General features: G+C 38.2%; 1 protein-coding gene across 3 annotated transcripts; it reads left to right on the forward strand.

Moving 5' to 3' along the window:
• Nucleotides 1–3,218: 3,218 nt before the first annotated feature.
• On the forward strand, nucleotides 3,219–6,954 carry LOC147479844 (uncharacterized). Of its 3 annotated transcripts, none has more exons than XM_086577508.1 (6): nucleotides 3,219–3,691; nucleotides 3,850–3,896; nucleotides 4,076–4,605; nucleotides 5,479–5,602; nucleotides 6,478–6,522; nucleotides 6,639–6,954. In XM_086577508.1, the coding sequence occupies exons 3-6, from the start codon at nucleotides 4,548–4,550 to the stop codon at nucleotides 6,823–6,825; spliced, it is 414 nt and encodes a 137-aa protein (XP_086433634.1). In that variant the 5' UTR covers nucleotides 3,219–3,691; nucleotides 3,850–3,896; nucleotides 4,076–4,547; the 3' UTR covers nucleotides 6,826–6,954. The 3 variants fall into 3 exon arrangements, with proteins under 3 accessions (XP_086433634.1, XP_086433633.1, XP_086433635.1); XM_086577507.1 differs by having other exon boundaries at nucleotides 5,507–5,602; nucleotides 6,639–6,948; XM_086577509.1 differs by having other exon boundaries at nucleotides 5,507–5,602; nucleotides 6,684–6,948.
• The last annotated feature ends 12,372 nt before the right edge of the window (nucleotides 6,955–19,326 follow it).

Below are 19,326 nucleotides of genomic sequence, written 5' to 3' on the forward strand. Positions count from 1 at the left end.
TAAAATATCGTGTATTAAAAATTTCTGTGTTGAAATTTCATGAACATCAATTAATTCAATTTTTCCCATTGCAAACATTAGAATATGCTCACACACCAGCACTGTTTTGCGAAAACTACGGCAATTAAAAATATCTGCTCTGTTGAGGTTTATCTCACTCTTGGGTCTCTGTCTTGACAAGAGTCAACGACTCAAACCCAACAGGTAATGCGCAAGCCCGACCTTCTCTATTGACGGTGTTTCAGAAACCTAACATGTAACAGCTGCTATTTAAATAAGCCACCTCTTCCAAAAAAAAAAAAAAAAAAAAAAACGTTTTCGAGAGCGCATATTTCTTTGCAATGTCATCTTTACAACGCCGAAAAGCTTCGCGTAGGCTACAACGGTTGGTCTGTAAGAAGAACGAGTTTGATGATCTCCCATATGATGTTGTAGTGAACATACTTTCACGTCTGCCCATTACAACTCTCATTCGAATCAAGTACACTTGTAAACTATGGCGCAGTATTATCATTGATGATCCTTTGTTTCCCGAGTTGCACTTTTCGCTTGGTGTCAAGAATCCTGGTCATGTATATGGAATTCAAGGTAATCTATGTTTTGTCGAAAAGCCAAAAGATACAACCGTTGGCATAAAACTCCATGATGTGTGGCCAACAAACAAAAACCAAAAACATTACTTGCAAAACGATTGTTACCTTCTACATGTCGTAGTTTGATGTGTTATCTTACCATGAGAGATAAGTTTATTCACATATGCAATCCAATTACTCAGGATCACATTAAAGTACCCATTCCCGTAGACGATCTCCCGTGAGGATATTTCTGGCTTCGGTTATGCTCCACAGAGCAAGAAATATAAATACGTACGGTTTGACGGTTTCTACACAGAAAACTAAACAACAGTTTGACTGCAACAGTTTTCACTTTGGGTGGTGAATCTTGGAGAGAGTTGGAGCATGTTCCATATCCTGCTCCTGCTCGCCATGGGCCTGTTTACTGTAATGGAGTTTTATATTGGTCAGCGGGACACAGTGTACCGTATTTTGTTCTTTCCTTCGACCTTGACACTGAACAATTCCAAAAAAGGAGGGTTTTTCCTACTGGTAATAGAATTGTGGGGTTTAATTATCTCGTTGTACTCGGAGAGAATGTATCGTTTGTGTTAGATCTCCCACCAGATTATCTGGAAGTGTGGAGACTGATGGATGAAAAGAAGAACATTTGGGTCAAGAAATATCATCTTTGTAGAACTCCTAAGTTGAGTCGTACTGGTTTCAAGTTATCTGGGCTTTGGATGAACGGGGATCTATATGGGATGAGAACAATCAAGAAGAAAGATGGCACCATCGTGAAGAGACTTTATTCGTACAACGCGGAGTCTGAGAAATACACTGTCATTAAGCTTCCCTTCACGAAGAACAGGAATGCAGAAAGCATTTTACCTTGCCTAGTCCTGAATCATGTTGGAAGTCTAATATCTCCGTCGAAGATTGTCACAGCAGAAGGAAGGAACCTTCTTTGTCAATAGGAAGTTTGTCAAGAGGGTATTTTTTCACCTCCTTCCCATGGAAAAAGAAAAGAATTTAATCCAGAAGCCTCTCAACCAGGCGAGCTCATAATATATATGTTAGCTCCATAGTGAAAGTGTATTTCTCAACGACAGGTTTTTAATTTGTCTAAAGGAAAAACTATGATCTATTTTTTTGCTTTTTTTTTTGCTTGGTAAGGTATGAATATACTGCTATGTTAAACATGTACATGTATTTATTTGCTCCCTATGGTTTTTTTTTTTTTTTTTTTTTTTTTGATAAACTGCCCTGATTGTATTAATTTGTACATAACTTCTTACAATCAAAACAATTAACATTAACCTGAAAACAAGAAAAGAAAACTGAAATTAAAACAGTTGAAACCAACAGAAGCTGTAAATATATGGTAGTCTCGACATAGACTCCACCAGCTCCAAGCAACCACCAGCAGCACCTCGACCACATTGGAAACCCCATCCTTTTCTCTTGGTCAGCTTCATAGTTGCTCCTTCTTCCACCGTGTTGGATCTCCCATGGTGACGACTCACGAGTCATCAGGTCGTACAGCATAAAACTCCACAACAACAAAGTCAGATTAGCAATTCCAAACTGGAATGCCCCACCAAAGGCCCAGCTAGTGAGCGGCAGCCTGACGAAGAAACCCAAACCAGCAATCCGGAGAGGGGGTAGAAAATGGGAGAGAGCCATGGCTTTGAACAAACAAATCATAATGCCAAACCAGAAATCCGGACATAAAGGGCTGAACCCATGGCCTTGACGTCGATAGAGAGATGTTGGACCAAGTAAATCCAAAGTGAAACTACCACTACCAGCTGCATACCAAAAACCAACTAAACCCAACTTATTTAAGGTCTTGAGATAGTGTAAGATCTGCAAAATGTGGGAAGGTGGCTGCACCAAAGGAGACAACCACAAAACCCACCTCCAGATCCACTGAAGATAGAGACCAATGTTGGTTGATATAAACTCTCCTACATACCAACAGAAAGGAGGAAGCTTTTCTTCTTTTTTTTCTTCTTCATCACTTCCAATTAGTAGATCTACTGGAATCAAAGAGTTTTGGGTTGTGGAGGCTGTGAATGGTAGGGTTTAGATTGTGGTAAACTAATTAAATTGGGTAGCTCTAGGTGGAGAAGAGAGTTTAAAGGAGAAGAAGGGGAAAGGGGAAGTGGAGAGATCTGCTTTTCCCCGCAGGAAGGGTAGCTGCTTTAAGCCGCAGGAGAGCTGTCCGCCATTTTCAAAGTAAATCTGCAAAATTCCCTATGGTTATACTACACTCACATATTGTCTAAATTGATCGAAATAACTACCATTCAGGTACCATATCTTTTGTACTACAATGTTTGAGTTGCATACTTGCATGTCCAAAGTGCACGACCTCTTCCAGCAGTTTCCTGCAGTTCAGTACAAATTTCTTGTTGTGGTGTTTAATTTTGAGTGTTCCACAGCCCCTGCGCAGACAAGTGTAAGAAATTTTCAATCTGCCGAGTATTATTTGAGAAGCGAATCACTGTATATGATACATAAGCTCAGCCTTAATTCTTCAGTTACTATCCTTATCAAGGGCCTCGACCTCACACAAAGAATCTGGTGTACGTTTTTACTAAATTCTTTCATTTCAAACCAATGCTATGCGCACAAAATGTCCAGTGTACAAAATAAAAATCTGGAAGAGGCCCTGTATAACAACGGTACCAAAAAAACAAGGGCAAAATCAATTTGGACATTCAGCAATCCAAGTCTCCAAGCTTGGTGTTCAAAGCCCATCTAGCCTGGCTATAGTCAGATGGTTCATGGTTGATGTAGACAACACGAGACCAAATAGGCTTCACCTCATTTTAACACAAACAGTTTCTGTAGGCAGCAAGGGTTTTGCTTGAAAAGGGATATTCAAAAACCCCAAAAACTCAAGGGTTTAAGAGCAGTAGTTGTTGAACAAGAAGAAGAGGAAAATGGGAGTTTGGAAAGTGATGAGTTCCCTAACATACTTCAATCTCTCAACACTCACTTCACCAGAGCCAAAACAACAAGACTGGTACCAGCAGCAATGCTTCCTTTGTCGTTGTCGCCATCCTTGTTTCTCAAATACCCAACACTCACCAATCCCTCCTTTTCATCAGTTCGCCAGTTTTACAGTGGTAGCTGCTCTAATTTCGGAAACCTCTTCTTATCTTTGTGTTTATCATTTGTCCAATTTGATATTGTCTCTTATTTCAGTTCATTTATTACATTTCTTCTGTACTGAAATTTGGGCTTTAGAAATGAGTTAACGACGTACACTTTCTTCATTTCCCAGGATTTCTTTAACTGTTTGTAGCCAGGATTCTCCAACTAATTTCCCAGGTATAACTAACTCTTTTACCCTTATGTTTAATTGACCACATTGGTTTTGAGGCTTCTAGTTTTCATGTTTATGCTCAGTATTGGGAATTGGTGTATTAAGCACTGCATTTTATTAAAATCTGCAGTATGTTCTTGAAGTGTTAAAACAGTTTTTACCGTCCACTTTATTCATGTCTCAGATTTCATACTTCAATGGTCGGAGTCAAAGGAGGTGAGATGGTCACACTGAGTGCAGAAGAAGAGAAGGAGATAGAGAAGATGGAAATTGAGAGAACAGTTCTCTATCCTGATAGTTTCGACATAGAGAGGATTCAAAAGCCTTTTGCTTGGTTTTTAGTTCTTCTATGAGTGGGGAAAACAAGTAAATGCCCCTATACTATGGAGTCACAGTTGTGCAACATGGAAAGGGAAAGACACCACAAGAAGAAGCAGATTTGTTGAACAAGGAGGTTGCCTTCAAAGATGCGTTCACAAAATTGCTTTTGAGTATGCAGGTCAGGAGTCCATTCATACGCATTCTTTGGCAGAAGAACCATCCGCCAATTGGATTTCAGAAGATAGGATCAAACCTTCAGATGAAGAGGCATTAGATTTGGTGCTCTCGGTTAACATTGATGATAATGACATATCTGAAGAGGTATTGGCAAACATATGCCAGAAGGGCACTTTCGAAATGTTTTGTGGATTGTTACTACCAAAGCTGTAAAGGGTAATGTCTTGAATCATTAGTCTTTGTGACTATAGTTTTTATGTACTGATTTTTCCTAGGTGGTTTTTCTGTAAAATGTGAAGAAGGGCCGGATTGATTTTCATGTTGGGGGTAATGTGTTTTCTGTTATTTTAACGTTTATTTTGGGAGGAATGTAGTTGGGTTTACATGCCAGCGGGGTGTTGTATTACTTGTGCTCAAACTTGGTAAACTTCATAGTCTGTATACTGCTTAACCTTGTAACTGGTATAGAGCTGAAGTCGCTGCTAATAGGTTACTTTTGAACATCTCTTTAATGGTAGTGTCTTGAATAAGTGATTGCTTTACGGTATATTGTTTTGCATTAAAAAGAAATTTCTACATAGGCATGAAGTTATACTATTGGTTTTATTACTACTGTAGTGTCCGGCCATGAGCTCCATGTTGTGCACAGTTATAGATGTTGCCTTAGTTACTGGGTAGAACATTTACTTTGTCACCTTTATTGAACACCCATCTTATGTTAGTTATCATTTCTGTTATTTAAGGGGTTAGGGGTCCATGAGGATTGAGGAATGATGCCCACGTATTCCTTAGTTATCATGCCGAGGTTTATTATGCTTCATTTTGACTCGTGCATAATTTCTTTCAATATGCATGCGGACCAATGGGCCGAGAGTTTTTTTTTAAATGTGGTTGACTTCCTCTATAGTTGTTCATGTATTTAGGAATTGAAAAGCCACAGAATCACCAGTCCTGTCATTCTGTGTAAACAATTGTGTGTAAGTGTATAACTTGGTGTAATAATATCTCTGGATTCTGGCATAGGAAGATGTTTTAGTCTCTTCAGGAGCTTATGATTGCTTGGAGTTTTTTAATACCATGGTTGTCCAGGCATTGAACATGTTCGCGAACATTGCAGTCTTATTTGTTTGAATATCGGGTTGCTTCGCTGGAGCACAATCAATGAAGTAAGACATAAGGACCAGGCTTTGCTTTGCAGCTGTGTGGCTTTTGGGTGAGTTGAATTGCATCTCTCTGTTAATTGTCCTAAGATGGTGGTTGGTACTTAACCTTGTGCATTATGCATGCATGCATTTTCGAAGTAGAGTCAGTTAAAAGTTGAAACATAAATAACATGTTATTACTTGATGTCGATTACAAGAGTTGAACAAGTATATCTTTAGTATGCAGCTGAGATGTTCTATTGTGATACTCAATCATCATTGTGATGATTGTTGATATCACCGTTGAGCAGTATTTCCTTGCTCTTTTTCCGGCAAACATAATTAACATATTCATTCATTTCTGCTCTCTGATCTTTGTATTTGCCACTGTACATGTATAGTCTATAACACTTTCTTTTTGAGACACTCTTAATTTTCTGTTCACATTCTGTTTAAAAAAGATCGAAATGACACCCCACTTCCGCCTACTTTCCAGCAGGAATCAATCTGGTCCTCCTAGGCTCCTACCATTCACGCATCATATTCTTTTGTGAGTCAATGTTTGAGTTGCTTGTCCAAAGTGCACGACTTCTTCTTGCAGTTTCCTGCTTTTCCATATAAATTTCTTGTTGTGTTGTTTCACAGCCCCTAGTGTAAGAAATTTCCAATCTACCGAGTATTAATTGAGAAGGGCATTATATTGAGAAGCACATTGAGATCTCTCCACAGAACAACAAAACAACCAGCAATAATGACTACTCTTCCATCTTCCACACTGTCTTATTTGTTCCTCAAACCCCCATCAGTGGTTCACCACTTCTGGACTGGCATTGGTGACTGTTCTGACAGTGATATAGCATATGTATAGTTCTCTGTTTATTGGTTGCATAATTCTATATTGTCTCTTTTACTGCTTTTAGCTTCAAGTGCTTTCTTGATATTTCAGGATATCTTGTACCGTTCGTGCCTCGGAGAAAGACCAACTTCCACAGTATATATTCTTCTTCTTTGTTTATATTAATTAATTAATAATGTTGGAAAGCAATGCAATGTATTTTATTTAGATTTTCAATAGTTTTTTTACACCCCACTTTCTTCACTTTGTAGATTTACTACTTTACTATACAAGTTAAAAGGAGATTCTTTTGTCAGACTTAGTGAAGAAGAAGAGAATGAGGAAAAGAAGAAGGAAGCTGAGAGAAAAGTTCTCTATCCTAATACTTTTCGAATAGAGTTTATTCGAGCATTCTTTTGTTGGTTTCTTAATGGTTATCCTAGGTCTACTGGAAAATGATTTGATACCCTATACTACGGCGTCAGGGGAACACATCAGAAGAAGAGGCAGATTTGTTGAACAAGGAGGTTGGATTCAAAGATGCGGTTCATAATATTGTTTTCAAAGTACATGAGTCTGCAATCCATTGTTGTACTTCGTTCAGTTACGTATTGCTCTAAGATCCGGCCTATATATATATATATATATATATATATATATATATATATATATATATATATATATATATATTATTATTATTATTATTATTATGAAATAGGGCTTAAAGGTACCGATGGGAAAACTTCGGTGAAAGCGGGAAAGAAACAAGGATTTCCTCTAGTGTAAATATCTTGATGACCTTATTCTACCATTACTTGTCATTTTTGATATTCCGTAGTTTTCTTCTACACTATCACTTTAAGCCCATAATGCCCTAATAAAGACTTCTAGTTCAATTGGGAGTAGGATGGTGTGATAATAAGTAGTAGATGTGATTGATAGACCTCGATTTCTCATTGTCATCATTATGTGAGGAAATGTGTGCAGCTACCTTGGCTTTGGAGTTAATAAAACGAGTGGAAAAATTAAGAATTTTGTGTTTGACACATACTGTGAGAACCCATTTAGATTGCGCTCTCCAAGGATCCATTAAGCCACTGGCTTGTGCATTTCAATGTAAAGTTCAACGTATGCATGTTCATATGTACATATTCTAATTATTGTATGCATATTAACTTGAGTTTTCAAAGGAATAAATCCTGGTTCCCGGTAAGGAGATGTATAGATATCGAGAGTAATTTAGGAAACAAGCTTTTTGTTATTGGTGGTTGTCATGTATAGATGAAGTTTGTAATTATCTTCTCGAAAAACTCTCGCAGAAATTTATAACTTCGTCAGTAGGGAAGTCACAAGTGGTTTAAAGATATGATGCATCTGTCTGACCGCACTTGCTAGAATTAACAGAATTTGCCTGATTTTGGCCACTTATCTGTTTTAATATCTCTTCTTTAGCGAGGACCAAGCAAAGTTCCTATTTTACTAGGGGTGGTGTTATAAGCACGAAAACTATATTATAAAACCCATAGAGATGTAACATTTTGGTTACTTTTTGTCTTTGAATAATCATGAAATAAGCGTATTCCGTGCTTTTTGCGAGGTTAGACGACCAACATAAAAATGATGATAAAACCGATATTTAAGCCACTTGAATAGGGAGTATATATATAAGCTTGTCGATTAAGCCCGTTATGAAGCTAACAAATCCGGACTAAGCCAAAGACTTCCAGAAGCGGTCTGAATCAAAGGCGAAGCGGGATTATATTACCACGGAAGCATCAAACTTAATTCAAAGCTCATATCTCTTGAGACCAAGACTCGAGATAAGTGGGCTACCTTTCCCGACGATCGGTCGACAAACTCTTAGCGTAGGAGGGGAAGTTGTAAAATGTCAAAAAATCCGGACGCCCTTTGGACCGCGTAGATCCATTTTATACGGGCCTAAGATTTGATGAGTCATCATGCAAGATAAGACCACAAGGCAGCAAATAATTAGAGCAAAGTGGACACCTTGCATGTAATTAATGAAGTTAGATAAGATTAGGTGCTAATAGTGTAAACCCGAAGCAAGGTGTCACTTTGCTTTGGTTTTGTGGATAAGATGAAATAAATGTGTTTTTGTGTTTCGTTGGGAGAGGAGAAATATCTTACTTATGTATTAGGGGGCTATTTTGAGAGCATTTACTTCTATTTTGGCTTTACTTTACTTTTCCATTTCCTTGTCTTGTTTAGTTAGTTTTGGTTTTATGTAAAAAACTTAATAGTGTTAATGGGAACACTTTTAGATTTTGAATAAACTTCATCATTTTCTTTAGGTAAAATCGGTGTTAAGTTTGCTTTTTCTTTCTTCCTCCCTTATTAGCTTATGTAACTTGTATTAGCTTTCAAACAATCCAATGATTATGAGCTAAAACCCACCGAAAGGTGGAGGGTTCTTGATTCTAAATGTGAGGATTAAGTATATGTCTTAGAACTAGCATTTACTACCTAAACAGGACATATATAGCCACTACCCCAAAATGGTAGTGTCGGTCAAACTTTCACGGAAATTAAGGACTCGGCGTGGGCCTCTCTTTTTATGCACAGGCTAGCCGTCTTGTAGTGTCTTCTTTAACTTCTTATTTTCATAGTTGATAGGAATATGTTGTATGAGTCAAGGAGTTGAGATGGGACTTCAGAGATGAAATCGGTTGAATCCTTATCTTATGGAAATGGACTTAAAGATGAGGTCATCTCATTAGGGATCAGCGTTCTATCCGTTTTGAATTTGATAATGAACTCAAAATGGCTTAGAGATGGTAGTAATCTGAATTTTAAAAATTATAACGAGTCCTTGCATGAAAATCATGATCCTACACTCTTTCTTTCTCTTTAAATTTCAAGTTAAAAACCTTAGTTTTCCGTTTTCTCACGTCTAGCATTTTTTAGTATCCAAGTTGATTTAAAACCCTGACAACTTTAGCTAGCAAATCCCACGATAAAAACTTACTCCTTTAGTTTCCTAAGAGCATAATAAGGTTGTAAGCTATCCTAGACTTTAGGTTGGTTCAATTTCTACTCGAGTTAAGCGCCGCGAAGACACGTGAGTAAAGACTTGAGTCTACACCGACGAAGTAAAGAATCAAATCTTTATACCACAAAAGTATGGATATCACAAACCATAGCAGGACTTTGAGGAGGGTGAAGCTACATGCTTTCACTAATGATCTTGTTGATTCATAACCAGAGTTCCTCGTGGGCATTGTAGAAGGCATTGAGAATGATAGAGAACCATGAGTTTGAAGCTCATGATGAGAATCTATTGCTCATGATGGGATAGAACCTATTGATATAGAAGATGGAGATGAAGTGCATAAACCACCACCGAGCAAAGAAGAAGTGCATCATCACGAGGGCACCCGTGAGATGGGGCAAAAGAGGTCCAACAGAGAAAGACAAGCTTCAACCCGGTATCCACCACATCACGTATGTTTTACTATCTGATGGTGGAGAACATATGTATTATCAAAAGCACTTGAATACGGACAAAGAGAAGTGGTTGAAGGCCATGCATGATGAGATGGATTCTTGCATAAGAATCACATACACGAGCTAGTTGAGAAATCGGAAGGAAGAAAAATTCTCAAGAATAAGTGGATCTATAAAGTCAAGCATGGGGAGAATAATCTACACCCAAAGCCTGGCTTCGCCTTGTTATGAAGGATTTGGTCAAAAAGAAAGGGATTTACTTTAATGAGATTTTTCTCTCACGTAGTGAAGATGACTTCTATCGGGTGGTATTTGATAAACATAAAAATGATAGTTTACCTCTGAAATGAGCGATGAAACTCAAAAACAAGTAAACTAAAACTTAATTACGTGCCTATCTTTATCAAAGAGTTCTACTCTCGATCTATGAGAGATATAGTGGGTAGGAAGTTAGTTCCACTCTAGTTCTTTCACATAATAATGTTCTCACATTATAAGTAATCTTAACTAAAGTCTAATGAGAGATTCTGAAATGGCAACTAGACTACGATGCAACTACCCACAAGATGCAACTAGTGGAGCTATTTAAACAACTATGGGAATACTTCGTGATTCTATGATAAAGGGAGTTAGAGGGATTGATTCACCTTAGCTCAACTTAATCCACTACTGACGAATGCATTAAGTAATTTAGCGGTGGGGGAATGAGAACAATCTAGTTATTCCTAATCCTAATTACATGACATTTCTACCAATTCATAACTAGCATGTGAAGCGATTACACCCATTCTCATGGTGAACTAATCATTTATAGAGTGGAAAGGAAATTCGACTATTCAACATTAACACGAATCAAGCTTTTCATCAAGGCTTACCCCTCTAATGGAGGTTTAGCCGAGAATCATCAGCTATCATTCCCAATCAAATTAGAACAAGACATGATATAAAGATTGAACCTTTACTTATTTAAACTCAAATGGAAACTACTCATGCAAAAATCTATTAAATCTAATAAGGACAAATAATTGAATCTAAGAATTGAACTAAAATAAGTAAATGGAAAATGAAACTAGATTACCAAGAAACGATTTTATTAATCTAATGAATAATAAAACAATGATTCAAATACTAAATTAATAATCTACTTTGTTCTAAAGTAATTAATTAAACATGAAACTAGATCTAAAATAAGATATGAAAAACTAATTAATTAACTAATTGAAATTCTAAAAACTAAGTTCTAAAACTAATTAATGGAGGCTAATTCTTAATCTAGGTCTAACTATCTACCCTTAACAAAAAGTCAAGCTCTTTGTTTTTATCTTCGAGATCAAAATCGTGCATGGGCTTGGAGCCATGTTTTGGGCAAAGATGAGAATCAGGGCCCCAAACCTAATTCTTTTAGTCCAAAAGGCCTCTTCAGGCTGCAGTTGGCTTCAACAGACTTTTCGTCCACTTTTGCTTCTCTGATTGGGTCAAGGCTTAGACCATTTGAAAATCTCTTTCGAGAGCGGTCGTTTTGACATAAGGTAGGCCCAATTCAGTTAGGAGGAGTCTAAAAGATCTGACGGTCTTGGAAGTTCTAGCGACTTTGTGTCTTAACATTTACATTGAGCGTCGACTTTTCAGCTTTGACCCGGGCTTTAGAAGGCTTTGTCTTCTTGAATGTTGGCCTTTAATCACAGAACTCCTTAGTAACCAACCTTTTGCTCCTTTATCTCACTAAAAAGTGGCACATTTACGCACATAATGGACTTTGAAGCCTAAAATGCATAAAAACAAATGTCGATTATTAACTCTTAATTATTACTCACATAATTGGTCTAAAAGTATGATGTTATTCTGGGGGTTAAAACTACATTTTGGGCTCTTATCAAACCACCCCAAACAGCATTTTGCTTGTCCTCAAAGCAAAGATGAGAAATAGAATAAGTGACCAAAATGGAGTTCTATCTCTCTTGTTTTTTGAGAGCGATTGCATTGACCATATGCAACAAGGCCTTAAACCACTAAGAATTCCCTAGTGGATGAGTTATAGCCTCGCGTGAGAGTTTTTCGATTGAAGGTACTCACAAACTTCATCTACACTACAAAGCGACTAAAAATAAAACTATTATTTCCTTATTCATACTCTAAATTAACTATACCTCTCACTAACAATGGCGGTATAGAGTAATCAAATCCGAAACCTAAGCTAATATATGCATAATAATCAATCATCTCAATAAACATATATATACAATGAGTGATACTATGAAATGCCTGGAGGTTCGTTTTACGAAACTTCGAATAAGCGTCCCCAAGTAGGTTCTCCTGATAATAGTCAAGATACACGCTCACTACGATTTTTTCCACTCAAGTTCAGCTACTCGATTGTCGCGATTGGGCACACTTTACCTTACAATCTCAATGACAACAAAGGAAGCTAGAATCGATCAAACACATCGCCACTTACTATCACACTAACATATTCCTAATTGAGCTAGAGGTCTTTATTAGGTGTTCTTGGGGATTAGGAGATGGTTTAAGAAGGAAGGAAATGGATATTCAAAAGGACAAGTCGAGATAATAGAGTCTTCATATTATGTAACTTAGAGAAAACCTTGTTATTTTCTTTATGCTTTTATACTTTGTTTTCCATCCTTAGCCATATATTTTTCTTTTTCTTTTCTTGACTTTTTGACTCCTTTTTATTCTATTTTTGGAGTTTTATTTATTTCTATTTTCCTTTTTCTTTTCTTTGGATGGAAACTTCTTTTCTTTATTTTACTACGAAAGCAACTAACTAACTTTTGTTTACAGGTTTTCTCTTCTTCTTTTCTTCCTCATTCTATTCCGGACTTATCTAAATTGGGTAGGTTGATTTTTTTTTTTATTTTGTTTTTGTTTTGTAACAGGGGTAAAGGAATTGTGGTTTATGGAAGGCTAAAGAAAGGCTCGAGGGGCTTGACTAACGGAATATAATTCATAGGTATGAATTTTGGCTATATCGATCCAAAGAGGGCCCAAATTCTAAACTTAGGATATGGCATAGTGATCAAACAAGTGGGCGTGTGATTTCTCTATCGGATTTTACTTATCCCTTGTGTCATTTCTCAAATGTTTCACTCATATATAAGGCTTTAGGCTATATTCTCACAGGATTTGTAGAATAAGTACTCTAGCCTAGATTTGAAACTTACTTGCTAACAATCATCGATACTCATGTAATATATTTATAGATAGATGCAAAGATTATTACCTACATATTAACCTAAGTTTCTAAAAATTATTCTAATGCAAAAGCTCGTGAGACTTCTAGATTATTAAGAGCATAGAAAGAAAACAATACCAATATTCCTAAGTGTATAACATAACTTATTTATTTATATTTTTGAATTTTGAGATTTTAACTAGAAAACAAATCGTATTATACATATTTATATCTAAAGCGGATGCCTTAATTACACGTGTTTCTATACACCCCCAAACAAGAAGCATGCTTTGTCCTCAAAGTATTTTTAAATAAAGAGGGTAGGAAAAATACCATTGAAAGCGGCGTGAAATTCGAGGAACATTTGCAAAACAAAGTTAGAAGCGCATACTAATATATGAATTAAAACTGGCCGAACTCTATAAGAGTTCCACCCATTATGGGGTTAACAAGAATCAAATTGCTTGGGATATAAGCAAACACTAAGTAAAATTAAAACTTACCTTATCTCGCTTTATTCATCATCCTCCTCCTCATCTTCTTCTATAAAGAAGTGAGGTTCCTTATCTGCCATGCCATGATAATTTGCCGGGCTTCCCGCCATTTATCATCTATTATTGCTAACCTATTAAAGCCACTTGGTACGGTGCCGGGGGTGTAGGGTGCAACCTAATGAGGTTGTATCCTCCACCCCTTGCCAAAATCATTACGCGGAAAAATAGAATAATACTATTGGTGGGTGCGTGCGATTATCGATCGTAATCCAATCCGTGAAGCGTGTACAAAAAATAGGAAAGAAACATAGCATAATCACGGAAATTAGAGCGGTAAGAAGGTACTTATGCCTCATGCTATGGGCTCGAGCTAAACTAGACATCAATGTGGGGAAGGTCATGCCACATCGTCCGTGGCTAAAAGCAAGGGAAGGCGGCGCAAGTGGCATCATTCCTGAAGAAAAACGTCATTCCCTAAAATGTTTAGCATGATCCAAAACATAACAGTTCCTATGTTCATGGATGGGCTACCAAAGGCGACATTATATTCCCTTTGGTCCTCGATCTGGAAAATGCGCCCCATCGACTCATGCAAAACTCATAAGTGTAGACATACATATTATCCTACCAATAGCACCATGGGTCTTGTATTTCAGGTGGCATAGCAAGTCCAAGAACAAATGCTAGCAAGAACCTTGTAATTTCCATTAGTTTCATCATCACTTGTTCTCCATGTCAAAGAAAATGGAGTAAAAATAAATGCTAGTGTTGAAGAATAAAGTTTAGCGAGGTCTTACCATAAGCGGTTCCGACCCTCGTATGTGATAAGCCTCATGAAACCAAACACCATAAGTAGTGCTTTGGAACAAATCTTCAAAAAGACTGTTGCGGTATTATTGTAGGAGATGTCATCTCAAAATGATGCTTTGGAACAGCTGCAAATGATCCGGGAACAACCCGCACAAAACTGAAATTTTTTCTGGTCCACGGAAGGCGAGTGCGGCTCCACTTGAAGCGAAGAAGTGCACTCGATGATTTTGGAACTCCGGTGTTTGGCTTGATGTCGGCTCACACCTTTGGCGCCTTGAAGTGCGCTCTGTACAAAATTTTTGACAAATGTGTAGAGCGGCGAGTCGCTCTCCTGCGGGAAGCGCTTGAGTGCGCTCCGAGGTGCTGAAGATCGAAAAATGAGACGAAACGTGGGAAACGTGGGAATGAAAGGTAAGTGATGGAAGTTAGGTGTAGTGTGAGTTGTGAGTGTAGAATGAATGAAGTTTATATAGGTTTTAAGTTGCTAAAAGCGGATCGGGAAGTTGCCAAAAAGTTTTTCGGCGGTTTCGGAAATACTAAAATTTCCAAACCAAAAGCGGAAACAACTCATATTCTTGATTCTAAAAACAACCCTAGTATCTTTTAGGTTGAATTTAGGATAGAACCTACCTATTTTATCGAGATTTCATCCTACCATGATATTTATTCATAGATATGCCCTAATCGGCCATATTCTCCACGACTCATTAATAACTTCTAAAAGCGAGGGTCATATAAAATCATCTTTGGAATAGATAACACCACCCCAAACAATTTGGGAAGGTGGGATCACTATTAAACAACCCGCCAATGAAAATAACGACATTATATTAATATTGGCATTAAATGCCCTTTTACTACAAAATCCAAATTACGAATTAAAACTTACATTAAAATAACTAACAATCATAAAACTACCAATAAAAACATCAAACTATAGTATCCCTAACCACTTGATGCGGTAGCGGAGGGCACACCTTCGAGGAGATGGCTCACGAGCTCTCGATGGGCGGCACCATTAGATCTTTTCGGCGGCGGCGCTCGTGCCTCGATGGTGTGTCCTCGGAAGGAGAATCCCGTGAGGTGGGAATCGTGCAAGCATATTCGGCCGGGCGGGCGGCGAGCTTCTAGTCTTCGGTCCTCTGTTTCCGCTCATCCTCGCTTGGTGCGGATCACCGAAGTTATGGTGGATAGTAGCTTGTCGAGTCGGGAGGTCTTCAGAGATAGTGTTGAGTGAGCATGCCCACGATGAATCACAGCCATGCGTGCTCGCATCGACCAACACCTCTCCAAGGCATCGCATCAAAACAAGTCAAATCCTCCTCATCCTCGAGTCATTCTCATTTCCACCATCCTCCTCATCCTCTTCCCTATCTTTAGGCAACCTCCAAACTCGTTGGACACAATCCTTATATATCACGAGGGATTTGGTGTAGGGTGAGGTAAATCCTATCGAGGCGGAGCTGCCCTCAACCGGCATGATCTTTGTTATTAAAATGGGAGAGGTGCCATCGACTTCCCTACTCCCTTAATCATGTTAAGTAAAAACTCCGAATCTGAGAACTTCGTCTTACGCTCTGGAGTATCCATAAAATGTGGAGGCGATTCGGACCGATGTCGTGACCTTCTCCTTCCCTAGGGCGTTAAGGCCAATCCAGCGAGCTGCGGCCCGACTGGTTGGTTTACGAGGGATGCCTGGCAAACACAATCGCGAGCTTCGCATTGTAGTTCCTTCGATGGAAGCATCCACGTTCATCAGCGGCTCTACCCCCATTATATTGGGACTCGTAGCGTGGCATCGGATGGATTCTAGGCGGAATGCCTAGAATCTCGACCAACAAACCGGTAGTTACTTCCTTCCTCCTCTTCGCTACCATAACAAAAATTCTACTCCCTCCAACTCCCTCGTGTTGTAAAACCGTCGGACTAAATCTTCGTGGTAAAAGGCGATTCGAGTACCACAAGCTATTCGATCTTTACTAATCATTTCGATCACCGTAAAACGGTGCGAAATGGTCGGCAATAAATGCTTGCTTCGGCAAAATTCGACGTTGTTGAGCCATTGGAGTGTTTGGAATAGTGGGGGTTTAAATGGGATGTGGGGTTGGAATTTAAGTCGACCGAATGAAACAAAGCGAGTGGTGGTGTAGCGACAGCTTGAAATTTTTTTTTTTTTTTAATTTCCGGTGGTTTTTGGTGATGTAAGTTGGTGGATTTGGTGGTGGTTTGGTTTTAGAGAAGATTTGAACTTGATTTGAATGTGGGCGTGGGTTTAATTAGGTTTCTTTTTAATTTTTGGTTTTAGGTTTTGAATTTTTGGTTATTGTTTGATAATGGCGATTTGAGAAGATGAAGGGCTTATTTGTTGGTGTGGAGCAAAGGCGGTGGAGTGCTTCTGGTCTTGTAGCGAGTTGGGCCCAAGCCCAATTCGACATTTTCTAATTTTTCGATTTTTAGCCCACTTCAAACTAATATTGTCACCTCGTTACCCGGTCCGATTTTTGTGAATGAGATATGAAAATGATCGGGAGAAAATTCCCAATCAATAATCCATAAAACACTTTATTCCGACCGTGGATGACATATAAGGCAGTGGAAAACGCCTCAAAGTGCGTGTATGGCGTGCGTTATGCGAGCGAATGAACTCTAAATTCATAGATTATGTCAACCCAAATCGAAATACAATTAAACGGCCTAAGCAACTCTAATGGGATATAAAACATTCTAGGATGGAAACACGAACACCCCACCCCCAAACAAATTTTTTACAACAAAGTTTAGAAAAATTTGTTTTTAAAATAAGGTCTTTTAAAGTCGATTCGAGACTTCCTAGATTACTATGTTTATTCTTTAATATATATATATATATATATATATATATATATATATATATATATATATATATATTTTTTACTTTTATAAGGAAAAACAATAAGCAAGAAAGACATAATTCACCCCATAGAAACATGACTCAAAATCCGAGAAAACATGCAAGAGTGGAAAATGTGAATTATGTTAAATGTGGACTTAGAATCCGGTACTTACAGCCACACACTCCATAGGGAGGGCCCGGTTACCTTAATGGTGCACTCACCAATATATGGAAATGAAAGGAAATGCACCAAACACAAAAAGTTGAGTCGTTTTAGTCGGATACTTTCGAGACTTTATCTAAACATATGTATGAACATGCGGTTTATCACATATCAACAACCGAAATAGTTGAGGATCATTCCATAAATAAATATCATAGAAAACATATCCAAACACAATCAAGCACAAAAATTTCCTATGATGCAACCTAGTGAACTGAAAGCGAAGTCGGATAACCCTATAACGTAACCTAGCATGCACCTTCTTTTTCATTTTTGAACGAGAGGGTGTCCTAGTGAATAAGTGTGGAAAAGTGAATGGTTGTGGAAGATATGGTGGATATGGATAAGTTGTAGAAGGAAAGCATGTAAACAATGAGGATGTGGGTTTAGCATAAAACTCATTCATGGTTTAGGTAGGGAGTGTCTCAAGTCTGAAAATGAAGGTGTCGAATGGTTTGTCCTTCTAAAATATTTGTTTACTAGGTGTATTTAAAAAATTATGAAACACAGGAGAAACAAAAGAATCGAGTGCAAACTCGAGATTCCTTTGAAAGGGTGGAAGGAGGGGAGTCGAGGTGGATGTTGTGTAAAGTAGTTCTTGATAGGGTGAATCATCACCTACTTTAAGAAACTCATCGAATTCCTTATCTAGATTGGTCATATTCACATTACTATGGTAGTCCTCTATATCTTTGAGAAAGTCATCTATCTCGTCCTCATCCATAATATGTGTATCGACTAGTGTAGGGATGAAAATATTAGAGTCTGAACTTTCAAAGGAAAGAAATTTGGGCATATGATTATCGGGGAACGTGTTGTTGAAAAAATCTCGAGCGAAGCTCTCGATCATGCTAACCTCTCCATCCATAGACGAATCGGGTACATGTGTCTTTTTTTTAAAAACATTTACTTCAACAGTAAGATGGCCAAAAGACATGGACATTGAACCATCGCGACAATTAATGGCGCATTGGCGTTGCCGAGGAAATGGCCACTAAGATGATCCGGGGATGAGTCGTTAGCGACTTATGTATCGAGGATTACAAAATCGGTCGGATAGTAGAAATCTTGAATTTTTACCGGCACATTTTCGACCACACCCTTAGGATACTTAATAGACCCGATCGACTAATTGCAGCGTCATTTTAGTGGGTTGCATCTCGTCTAGACCTATTTGTCTATACAAATAAAGCGGGAGTAAGTTAACACTAGCCCCCGTGTCTAATAAAGCGATCGTCGTATATGAATCTCTAAGGTGCATTATCACGATGGGGCGACCGGGGTCCTTGTACTTAACAATTCCATTATGTTCGGATAGAGTTGGGGAATTGTTACATTAAAAGCGTCTTTTGGTATATTGATCTTACGCCTAGTAGTATCTGACTCCTTAAGAAACTTAGCATGGTGTGGTAGCTTTTTAATAGCCGAGGAAGGGAAGGTTTATAGTTAGATTCTTGAAAACATCCCTAATCTCCTCGTAATTTGTATCTCTAGTTAACATGGCTAATTTTTGTGGAAGCGGTGGTTTCGTCTATATTTAGCAATGGTATCACCTAGATGTTTAACCTTGGCTTTCTGTTTCTTAGGTTGTGTTGTCCTTTTGGTACCTCTACGGTGGTAGGCTCTTAAAACTTCTATTTGAATCTAGTAAAATAGCGAGGTGTAGGGGACTCTTGGTGGGGTAACTATAGGCATAGTTACTTTATTATCAACCACTCTGCGAAGCGGAGTGGTGATGGCATTTAGCTCACCTACATTTTCATATTCATTACTAGTATTATCGGTTACCTCAAAGGCTGTGTTTGTTGTTTTAGGATTAGGTATTGTGTGACACGGAAACACACCTTTGGGTTGGGCTTTATCTTGGGCCAACTGTTGGGTTAAATTATTAGCAGTTGTAGAA

This window comes from Coptis chinensis, chromosome 8 (assembly GCF_015680905.1).
Source record: "Coptis chinensis isolate HL-2020 chromosome 8, ASM1568090v1, whole genome shotgun sequence".
NCBI lineage: Eukaryota > Viridiplantae > Streptophyta > Magnoliopsida > Ranunculales > Ranunculaceae > Coptis > Coptis chinensis.

Coding starts and splice junctions, on each gene's coding strand:
- LOC147479844 (XM_086577507.1), top strand. CDS start 4,511: ATGATAATGACATATCTGAAGAGGTATTGGCAAACATATGCCAGAAGG. Junction 4,606..5,506: donor TACTACCAAAGCTGTAAAGG/GTAATGTCTTGA, acceptor CGAACATTGCAG/TCTTATTTGTTTGAATATCG. Junction 6,523..6,638: donor GAGAAAGACCAACTTCCACA/GTATATATTCTT, acceptor TTCACTTTGTAG/ATTTACTACTTTACTATACA.